The sequence below is a fragment of the Hyaena hyaena genome, unplaced genomic scaffold (genome assembly GCF_003009895.1).
Source record: "Hyaena hyaena isolate Hyena2069 unplaced genomic scaffold, ASM300989v1 scaffold_0, whole genome shotgun sequence".
Lineage (NCBI taxonomy): Eukaryota > Metazoa > Chordata > Mammalia > Carnivora > Hyaenidae > Hyaena > Hyaena hyaena.
The window spans coordinates 3753623-3764633 of record NW_024080632.1 but is presented as its reverse complement, the minus strand read 5'-3'; the positions used below and the strand labels follow the sequence as shown (position 1 = coordinate 3764633).

General features: G+C 57.4%; 1 protein-coding gene across 4 annotated transcripts in view; it reads left to right on the top strand.

Annotated features, from left to right (window-relative positions):
* Positions 1 to 2639: 2639 nt before the first annotated feature.
* The window catches only part of BCL7A (BAF chromatin remodeling complex subunit BCL7A), a 29574-nt gene continuing 21202 nt past the window's right edge, over positions 2640 to 11011 (top strand). For 3 of the 4 annotated variants that reach the window (XR_005525752.1, XR_005525746.1, XM_039218363.1), the window contains exons 1-2: positions 2640 to 2834; positions 10007 to 10088. Coding sequence is in view for 2 of the 4 variants with exons in the window: in XM_039218363.1 (XP_039074294.1) it covers positions 2743 to 2834; positions 10007 to 10088 (174 nt within the window). In the remaining 2 variants the exon portion in view is untranslated. The remainder of the gene's footprint in view (positions 2835 to 10006; positions 10089 to 11011) is intronic. The other variant, XM_039218485.1, reaches the window with a different exon arrangement.

The window sequence follows — 11011 nt, the reverse complement described above, 5'->3', positions numbered from 1 at the left end:
CCCCACGATCCCCCCTCCAGGGTATGATAAGCCAACCAGACTTGCTCAATAGGGCAGCCTATATTTGCATCATCAGGGTGGTCCAGGGACCCATAAGCCCTGAGCTTGGATGTAAGTAGTCCTGGAATAGCACTGCCCTCAGGAGCCTGGCAGGAGCGAATGTAAATCATCTCTGGAGGAAGGGAACTTCATCCTAGGCCTCAAATTATTCCTATAAATAAATTTTAAAATGCAGTGTCCAGCATGGTCAAAGAGAACCAGGCAGACCACAAGGAAATAGGACACCATGAGCAAGAACCAGGACAAACAGACCCTCAGATACTTCAAATATTAGAATTATCAGACACAGACTATAAAACAACTGTGCTCTGTTGAAAGAAAGGTTAAAAATATCTGCAGGGGACAGGGAAGTATAAAAGAGGCGTACTAGATTTATAAAGAACACTTGTAGAAAGCTTTATAGTTTAATCAGAGATCAAGAACACAAATACCATCGGGGGCCATCTGGTAATGCCAAGGAGTAAAGTGACCTGGTGACACACTGGTGACCTGGAGAGCTTTGTCTGAGGGCCACAGGGCTCCTCCGCTCCAGCGCATTGTTACCATGTGGCCCTGGGGGACCAGTTTACAGATCTGCTATTGCTGAAGAAGCCAGATATTTTTATTTCTTTTTATTGTGGTGAAATACACATAAAACTGACCACTGTAACCATTTTAAGGTGTACAATTCAGCACACTTAAGTATATTCACAATGCTGTACAGCAATCACCATTATCTAGTTCTAGAACTTTCTTATAATCCCAAAAAGGAATCCCAACCTCCTTGGAAGTCACTTTCTATTCCTCCACCCCCAACCCCACCCCCTGGCAACCGCCAACCTGCTCTGTCTCCATTGGTTTCCCCAGTTTAGGTACCTCATGTAGGTAGAACTATACAATATTTGTTCTTTTGTGACTGACTTCTTGTACTTACTATGTTCTCAAAGTTCATCCATGCCATGGCATGGATCATACTTCATTCCTTCCCAACAGCTGAATAATATTCTATTGGGTGGATATACACACATCCACTTATCAGTTGATATTTGAATGTTTGACATCTTCCTGTTTTATTTTTTTAAGTTTTATTTATTTAAGTAATGTCTACACCCAGTGTGGGGCTTGAACTCACCACCCAGAGATCAAGAGTCGCATGCTCCTCAGACTGACCCAGTCAGGCACCCCAGAAATCCTATTTTTTCAAATATATATATTCAGGAGTTCTTTGTGGCTCTAAGCCATCAGAGGGCCAACAGTAGAGACCTCTGTTTTATGACCTGCTGTGACGTATTTTCCTAGATATAATGCTCAGAATGATTCACTAAGGTAAGTGTTGTCTTATTTTTCTTATTAGGCACCCATTTCTCCAGTGGCTTTTCTCCCCAAAACCAAAATCTCAGGGGGTAACTGCTTGGTTCTAGAATGAGTGGGGGCTCTGGGATCTAGTTTATGGCTGCGACCTTGAGGTTTCCCGGGACTCCTTTCCCTGCAGGCAAAATGACTTGTGTTGGGCTAGTTTATCCCCAAGGGTCTGGGTTTGCTAACAGGGTCACCCTCGTTTTCCCTAGCGTCCATCTGGGCATGGATCAGCTCTGGTCAAGTCGGTTGAGCGGCAGCTGAACACAGAGATGAGGCACCTGGGTTATCCGGCCATGGTAGATTCTTCCAAGAGCTGTCCTGAGACATGATGGGGAAGAAGCTACCTCAAAATCCTCCCTGTAGGCCGGCCAGGCCCATTGCACCTGCTGGGGTCATTTGTTCTCGTGAGGTAGCAGCACCTGGTCTGAGCCTGGGACTTCAGTGAGGAGTGGCTTCAATTTAAATCGTGGCTCTCTGACAGCAGCCGCAGAAGGAAAGGAAGAGCCCCTGCTGAAATGCTGATAATCGCTGAGTTTTTCCTGCGCGGAAAGCTATTTAATAGGGTCGACTGTCTCGCGGTCGCCTCGCCCCCGACATCTTTCCTTCAGCTCTAGTTTTCCCAAAGGAAGGGGGAAAGGGAAGCGACGTCCTAGCTCGCGTGTTTGCACGGGGCAGAGGACCGGCAGAGACCCGCGTTTCCCAACTCTTTCCAGGAGCACCTCGCGCCCCGAATCGCCGCCCTCAACTCTGAGAAGTCAGGAGCCTCACAGGACACTTGCATTATTGCACCCGCTGCACACACACCCGGGGCAGCGCACCAGCCGCCGGACTGGCTCCCAAGGAATGCGCCCCCTCCACGGCCGGCCGCCCCGTCGGCGCGCCCTCCCGGGGGGACCCCGCGGCACCTGCGGCCTCCGAGTGGGTGTCCCCGCTCCCGGGCGCCCCCTCCGCGCGCCCCGAGCCGGGGGTGGCCGGGCGCCCCCGGCCGCCTCCCCGGGGAGCGGGGGGTCGCGGGCGCCTCCCCGGGAGGGCGGGGTGGGGGGTGGGGGTCGCGGCGCTGGCCCGCGGCGGCGGCGGCACCCGGAGGCCGCACTGCTGGCGGCCGCGGCGGCGCTGCTCCCCCTGCTCGGTGCAGCTGGCGCCCGGCGCTTGCGCACTGGGCCCCGGGCGCGCGGCGGCTCCGGCTTTGTGTGTGTGTGTGTGAGTGTGTGTGAGTGTGTGAGAGAGTGTGTGTGTGAGTGTGTGAGTGAGTGAGCGGGCGGGCGGGCGCGAGTGTGGCCGCCGCGGAGCGCGAGCAGGACCCGGCGGGCGCGCTCCCCCAGCCTCTCTCTCCCCGCCAGAACCATGTCGGGCAGGTCGGTTCGAGCCGAGACCAGGAGCCGCGCCAAAGATGATATCAAGAGGGTCATGGCGGCTATCGAGAAAGTGCGCAAATGGTAAGCGGAGGCGCCTGCTCGCCCGCCCGCCCGCCCGCCCGGCGCCGCGGCCGCCCCAGACCCCCGGAGCACATACAAAAAGCCGGCGGGCGCCGCGCCGCGGGCCGGCCGCGGGCCCGGGAGTTGGAGCGGCGGGCGGCGCGCGAGCCGGGTCACCTGCGCGAGGCGGGGGCCGCGGTCGCTGCCCAGGTGCGCTCGCGCCTGTCGCCCACCTGGCGCGGTGGCGGCGGCGGCGGCAGCCTGGAGGCGGCGGGGCGCCCCGGGCCGGGCGGCGGAGCGGCGGGCCGGCCCCGCCGCGGCGCCCGGCTCCCGGGAGGGGGGCTCGGGGCCGGCCCCAGAAGCCATTTCGTTTTGTGCAAGTCACATGAAAGCGGCTTCCCGCGCGCCGGGGCCGCGATGCCGGCGGCGGAGGGGAGAGCGCGAGCTCCATTGTGCAGGCACCGAGCGGGCCGCCGCCGTCTCCGTCTCCTCCCCGCGCGCCCCGGGCGGCGCAGCGCCGGCCCCCGCGCCCCAGCCCGCGCCGGGCCTCCCTCCCGCCTCCCTCCCCGGCTGGCTGGCTCGCTCGCTCCCCGCCTCCCAGGCCCGGCGCCCTCGAGTCTGCGGAGTTTGCAGAGCGCGAGCCGTTTAAATTTAGCGCTTTGGGCTGCCTGGAGCGAGGGCTCTCGGCGAGGAAGAAAGATGGGGGCGAGCGCGAGGAGAAAGCGCCGGGGCGGCCGCGGGCCCGGGGCGCCCGGCACCCCCGCCCAGCCCGCCCTGCCCGGCCGGCGCCCGCGCGCGGGGGTCGGCGGGCGGATCTTTTTGGCCAGAACCCGGTCCTCGGCCGCGCCTGCCCTTCCCAGAGCAGCGGCTCGTGTTTGTTTTGCCGGGAGAGCCGTTGTTTTTGTTCTCTGCGCGGGGGAGAGGAGATTCGGGGCTGGCGGTGCGCGTTCTCCGAGCTCAGGTTGGAGTCTGTCCGGCGTGGCCTTGTAATTAATGGGGACCCACCGCGTTCGCGGCCTCGTCGGGGTCTGGCTCCGAATCGGCCCGCGGGCCAGGCCCCAGGCGCCAGCACATCGCCAGGTTGGGGCAGACTTGTTGAAAACTCCCGGCTCCTTGGTTTCAACTTTATTATTTTTTTCCCACGGCTGCACCAGGGTCAGGGAGGGAGAGGAGCAGCCGCGACGTTCGCGAGTGTCAGCCCCCGCGGGCTTGTCCCGACCCTTTATTTAAAGACTGAAAGCTGGGCAGGCCCCCGGGTGGGGTATGTTTATGTGTAGGGGTGTCATTTCTCGAGTAACGCCTTGGTCTCTAAAAACCACCGGGGGCGAGCCTCCAGCCTAGCCGTGTCACAAGTTAGCTGTCCTCTCTGAGTCAAACCCAACAAAAAAAGGCAAGAGGAAAATCAATAAAGTCCACGTGCTCCTGGGCCTCCTATGGAAAGGGCTGTCTGCGGATGGCCGGATGCCCGGCCAAGGGCTGGGTTTGGCTCCAATGGGACAAAGAATTTTCAGAACCGTGAGAAGGGGAGCCCTTCCAAAGTTGAGATGCAAGTCTTCCGTGCCGTGGGAGCTCCCGGGGCACACAGGGTGCCCATTGCCCAACTGGAGCCATTTAAAAATGGCAGAAACAGCTGCAGGCCGAAACACACAGGAAAACAAGCCCACAATTCCCTCTCCTGTGGGATTCCCAGAGGGAAGGCTGGAGTCATCCCCTGCCTTAGTGCCCGTGCAAAGAAAGAACCAGTGTCCCTTCTGTCAAGGCTTGGAGGTGAGAAAGGGGCCCGGGGGGCAAGGCGCCTTTCTCTGTTCAGAGGGGCGTGGTGGGCCCTTCTGCTCCAGGTTTCCAGAGGGGCAGGGGCGCAGGCACCCTGACAGCTGCTCCTATAAGGCAGACCCGCCAGCTGGTCCTTGGGGAGGGCAGATGGAGCCGTGGGGTTTTCTGCCCCGTGGCCGCTGGCACAGCCAGCCTGGGGGCCGTCAGTGCTGCTGAGCCCACTTTGGCCTGGCGGGTGTGTGGGGGAAGGGGAGAAGAACATGTTTCCCTCCCTCGCTGTGTTTTGGGAAACAGGCCGTTGATAAAGGATCTCACGGCTGCACCCCCAGTTCGCTTCCTTGCTGTGACCTTGGGCAAACTGTGGAACTCCTTTAAAGCATGGCAGCAAGGTGTCCCTTGCTGCTTTCTCCTGGAACAAGATCATGTCTCCGAAAGCACTCACCCCTGCCTCTAGGAGCAGTCACTAATGTGCCCTTATTGTAAGGTGGACTCCATAAAATTTGTGTTTGGCTGAGTTTTTTTTCTTGCCCCTTTTAAGCAAAAAAGACTTTGCCTTATTTCCACAGTTTCCCCAGCCCGGAGAAGCCGAATCTCACCTCCACCTCCACGGCACCTTTAGAATAGGTCTTCCACTCAGCCCTTGAGGCGTTGAGTTGTTTATTAACTGCGTGGCCACCAACCATGCATTTAACTAGTGGCTGGGACATCAGGTTGCCAGATTTAGCAAATAAAATTACAGGACACCCAGTTAAATTTGAATTTTAGATAAACAATGAAATAAGTTTTAAAAAATGAATGATATATGTGTATAATTTTTAGTGTAAGTGTGTCCCATGCACTATGTGGGACGTACTTCTATCAAACTGTTATATATCTGAAATTCGTATTTAATTCATCCTATATTTTATCCAGAGAACAGAGGTGTCTGTCATACCAGTTAGCCTGTAAGCATAGGGTGGTATTTCTTCTCAGCCCTGGTGACCCCGAAAAATCCCGCCTCTGCCAACCCTTCCCTTCTCTTGTCCCCAGAAAAAGCCAGCCGCCAGCCGTGACCACCCTGTCCCTCGCTGCCAGCCTGTTTTCCTCCCCTGGGTGGTGTCCCAGCAGAGCAGGCTGGTAGGCTTTGAGGCAGCCACTAGGTGGCTGGAAGAACAAAATGGTGGGCCCCTCTTGGGAAACTGGGCCAGAGTTAGGAGGCCCTGTGTGGGTGGAGAAGGGCAGGGGAAGGGGGTCGTTGGACAGGAGACAAAAGCTTGAGCCACAAAGCAGGCTTGGGCCCTAGACCCCCGGGCCCTTGGTCTGAAGGGTCCCTCAGTGATCTAATGAAGAAGGAGAGAGAGAGAGAGAGAGAGAGAGAGAGAGAGAGAGAGAGAGAGGCCTATTCCCTGGAGACTTCTCACCGGTCCCTGGGGGAGGAGGCAGTTTGACCATGTTTAGGGCCTCAGCTCACTACCTTAGGGGCTACCCTCCTGCCAGGTGCAGGGCAGGTCAGGTGATCCTGAGCCTAGTTAGGGTGACACCATTCTCCGAAGGAATCAAGGACTAGCCCTGGGAAATGAATACGACGTGAGAGAGCCACGGTATCTTTGAGGGAGTCACCAGGGCCCCCATGGCCACTGACTCCAAGATGGTCTCCTTGGCTAGCTCTTGGACCCACACCCAGGAAAACATTAGAAATTGACCTTGGCCTAGAAAATCTGTGATGGGCGCTTGCAATTTATATGGGAACATGTCCTGGGGTGGGGGTGGGGGGCAAAGGGGCATTTAGAGCTTTGTTGCCACAGCTGGGACCCCATTTGCCCTTTTGTCTAGAAGCCCAAGTCTGGAGGGGAATTGAGAGGCACTTAAGCCTGGCTGGTGACCCGGGGCTCAGGGTGTGCCCACGGGCAGCTTTGTGGCAAGGTGGGGGGTGCAGCCTACTGGCTGTGGTGAATCTGGACCCATGCCTATGGGGGTGGGGGTGAGTCCTGGGGGTCCGAGGGAGCCCTTTCTTCTGCGGCACGTGGGGCCCTTGTGGCCAAGTCACTATGTGTGCAAGAGTAGTCAGGAATCTGGATTTTTATGAGGAGTCTGACTTTTTCTTCTTAGAATTTGGCAAGCGATTCACATTTTAAAAATCCACATGTAGACCAGACAAAACGTACCTGTGGGCCGCCTGTTCGCCGCCCCATATATAAGGTAGTAAGTACAGCTTCCTGGTCGCATTGAGGGTGGGGGCAGCGTGCTCTGGGATGGTGGGTTTGGGAAACTAACAGGGACTCCTGCTCCCCTGAGCCCATGTGGTGTTTCCCAGGGCGCTGCCGGATTGCGGAAAGCCCCAGAGCCCACTGGTCATGTCTGTGAAATCCCCTCTTGTCCTCCCTGGTCCTTGCTCCGTGACTGACACCCTGAGTTCCCAGCCCTGGTGTCCCTGCTTGGCCCACTGAGCAAAAGGACAGTCCTTTCCTGAGGTCACTTCCTGAGGGTGGGTTCTTAATGCTTTTCTCTGTGTCCTGTAGCCCCTCAGTGTCCAGGAGAAATGCAACTGAAGAAAGATTTTTTTTTTTTTTAAGTTTATTTATTTTGAGAGACAGAGAGAGTGGAGGAGGGGCACAGAGAGGGAGAGAGAGAATCCCAGGCAGGCAGGCTCTGGCTGTCAGTGCAGAGCCCCATGTGGGGCTCGAACTCATAAACCGTGAGATCACCACCTGAGCCGAAACCAAGAGTTGGACTTTGAACCGACTGAGCCACCCAGGCGCCCCTGAAGAAAGGTTTCTAATCTTTGGGGTGAGTTGGGGTACTCAGGGCAAGGGGTCACCAGCTGGGGTAGGGGGAAGCACAAGAACCTGGCTGCTGTCAGCTCGTAAGGGCCCCCAACTGCTCAGGGAAGCGCATGAGACTCGAGACCTTCGTCACGGCTCATGTGTAGGCCACAGAGCCCGCAGCTGGCCCACTTTTCGCCTGAAGATGTGGCATAGGTTTTGCAAGTCAGTTACTTTTGTTCTTAACCAAACCTTGGATTTGCTGACCTACTGGGGCCCAGGCCGAGGAAGCCAGTTGAGAGGGACTGTGAGTAGTGAGTGCCTTTGGCCGTTTGCACGTGATTCTAGCAATTTGTGTTTCTTGACCCAGCTTCTGTCACTGATGTGCTCGGTGGAATGATTTCTTAGTTTTCCTCAGGAGACAGAACAGCAGAGAGTGGGCTCTAAGGTCAGAGCCTGTCCAGTCCTCGCTCTACCTTAGACTAGCTGTGTGACCATGAACTAGTTATGTAACCTCTCTGGGCGTCTTGTTTCCCACCCGTAAATGGAATGACACCAGTTCCCTTCTCGTAGGCTTGTTGGCAGTCTTTGGGGGAGAGGGCCTTATTGGAAATAAAGCACTTGGCAGAAGTAAGCCTTCACACAGTGGCTGTTACGATTGTTGCTTTGTCACCAGGGCTGTTCTTTGGAAGGCCCCTGTCCCTTCTGGGTACCTTCTGACTTTTCAGAGTGGACATGGGGAAAGACGGGGGTTATGGGTCGTCCCTCCTGCTTCCAAGACTTAGGAGATGGGTGGCTGGTGACTTAGATATGTGTCTTCACTTACCTCTTTCTGGGCTAAAAAGGGCAGGGATGGTGGCCAGAGAAGCTTCTCCTAAAAGTAGTGCCACGTAGAGGCTTTGAACACCGGCCTCGGGGAGAGAATGACCTCACTGCCTCCTGCCTCAGTTTCTTTATCTGTCAAATGGGGAAGGTGAGTGTTCCTGCCACACAAGGTTATCGGAAGATTAGAGTGAGCGTGTATAGGGCTTAGCACATAGAAAGCACTAGAAATAGTCCTAGAATAAATAAAAGCCCCACCGTGGCTTCTTCCGGCAGGGAGCATGCAGGACCCGGACAGACACAGCTTGGGGCCTGGAGATGTCTGTGGTTTGGGTCTGCTGGTTTTGAGTGTGGTAAAGGGGTGCCAGATGGCTGTAATGGGTCCCACCAGCACATGAAGGCCACCCACCTGTGCAGGGGAGGCTGGGCAGGTGCCTGTGGCTCCCAAATGGAGGTGCTCACGTCACACATAAATCTCCATTCTGGTGGAACCCTCGTCACTAAAATTGCCAAGGGCTTCTGGCTGCCCTGCTGCCTGTAGCTGGTGCGCATCTGTCCCTGTCATTCCACGGTAGGTTCCTTGAACCAGCGAAGGTCCTCGTCAAGCAGTTGAGAGATCCTTTGTGACCTCCCACTTCTCAGATGGCCGAGCCTGGTGCCAGGAACGCAGACCCTAGAGCCCAAGCTGCTCGGTTCGGGAGTCCCAGCTTTCCTTCTGGAAGTTTCCTCTGAGCCTCGGTATCAGGTGCATGGCCTATGGCTCTCATGCCCAGTGTTAGGGCCGGGAAGTGACCTGACCTCATGTGTCAAACGCAGGGCTCAGGGACCAAAGTTTGGAGGCCATGGCGGGTGCCTCAAGAGTGATGGTGGCTTGGGGCCGAGTGGTGAGGAGGAGAGGGTGTTAATTATTATCCTTAATGAAAACCAGTCACCCCATGTTCTTCTCATGGCTTGTGATTTTCTCCTTACCCATAAACCTGCTTTTAGTAGCTGCTCCCCACCCTGGACGCGGTCCCCCAGGAGTTCAGGATGTGGTGGGGGTGGGGTGGGGGCGGTGTGCAGATGTGGGTATTAGGAGGGGAGACCCAGAAACGTGCGCATCTTAGAACCGGGGAGTGAGGTCTCGGAGCGTCCTTCTGGCTGGCTGCTGCCTCACAGCCACCTGTCGAGGCCTGGGGACCACCCTCGGGTCCAAGGGTGCTGGCCGTGCAGGTTTGCCGTTGCTCCACACTCCCCTGTGGCCGCTCCAAATGGCGTTTGCCCCGAAGAGCCCTGGGTGGTTACTCACTCTGTCTGCTCCTGCCTCCCTTCCCCTGGCCTCAGAGGCATTGCCGGGAGGACAGGGTGAGCCCCTGGGTGCCCTTGGTGAAGGTCTGCGTCGCCCCCCGCAGAAAGAAATGCCCTGCTGGCCTAAAGCCCTCTCTGCTGCCCAGGGGTCGGGGTGGCCAGTTCGCTGACTCCACAGAGTGGGCTGTGCTGTGGGGCAAAAGCCGGAGGGCTCTGGGGCCCAAGTCGCGTCATCCAGAGGAGTCCTCCTGAATGGCAGCCCCTCAGCACCCGTGTCACCGGGCGCGTCCTCCCGGGCATAGGGGGAGTTTCTAACACGTGCTGTCTCCTACAATCCTCCTGGCAGCCTGGAGAGATTAATGACTCTCTGTGGTTCAACAGATGGGGAAACTGAGGCTTGGACTGGTGAAGTGACTTGCCCGGGGGGCCCCTAGCTACTAGATCTGGAGTGACTTGGAACTCACTCCCTTAACCCCAGGCTGACCAGCCCCTGGGTCACAACTGCTCCAAGGCCATGCAGCCTGTGCCCCAGAAACCCCTTGGTAATAGGCTCTTCCTCATCTTCTGCAGGGAGAAGAAGTGGGTGACTGTGGGTGACACATCCCTGCGAATCTACAAGTGGGTCCCTGTGACAGAGCCAAAGGTGGATGATGTGAGTATGCGGGGTTGGCTCCCTGGGGTCGGGCCACCATCTGTCCTGCCCTGCCCACCGCAGGGAATAGGCGCTGTCCGCCACTGCCCACCAGTGTGCAGCCCTGGGGCCAAGGCCACCTGGGAAGCACCCGGACCCAGCTTAGGGCTGGAGAGGCACCTGTGTCCTCCTCACTCACAGTCCAGCTGCAGAGTCTGGCCATCAGAGAGGTGGGGAGTGTCCCCTGCAAGTCGTCTCTTCTGGACTGAGGGCCCCCCAGTTTGCCAGCAAGGGTGCGCCTTAGTGCCCAGGGCACCACGGACAAGCAGGCCTTACCCCACCGTCGTAGCACCGCTGTTTCTGAGCACCTGACCTCCTGGCAGGCAGTGCCTCGTGCTTCTCGTACCAGTTCTGGGGAGTTGCTGTCTTTCTCCCCTTTGGACAAGCGAGGACACAGGCTCAGAGAGGTGAAGCCACTTCCCCAGAATCACACAGCAAGTGTCAGGGCTGTCTGACTCCAAAGCGCATGCTCTCTTTGCTGTTGGAGAGCCTTCTGGCAGTTGGAGCTGCTGGCCACCCTGAGTGAGAGGGAACACAGCCCCTGCTGGGGGGGGCGGGGGGGGGCGGTGCTGGAGAGGAGGCCACTAGAGGGAGCACCAGCAGCTGTGCATCATCTCCCCCAGGGACTGCAGACAGCCACCTGCTGCCCCACATCACAGATAGGGTTTCAGCTTTGTGCCTCCTGGGCCAGTTACCCCCAAACACCCCAGGTCAGCTACTCGTACTTCCAGTCAACATCCAGAATGTTCCCACCATCCTGTAGACCTTGGCGTGGACTGTTCCTCCTGCTTAGAGCGCCTTCTCTCTTGGTGCAAACAATCCCCTCCTCCAGGAAGATGGCCCACAATAAGCCATATACGTCTGGGGTGACGTGGTCGTGACTG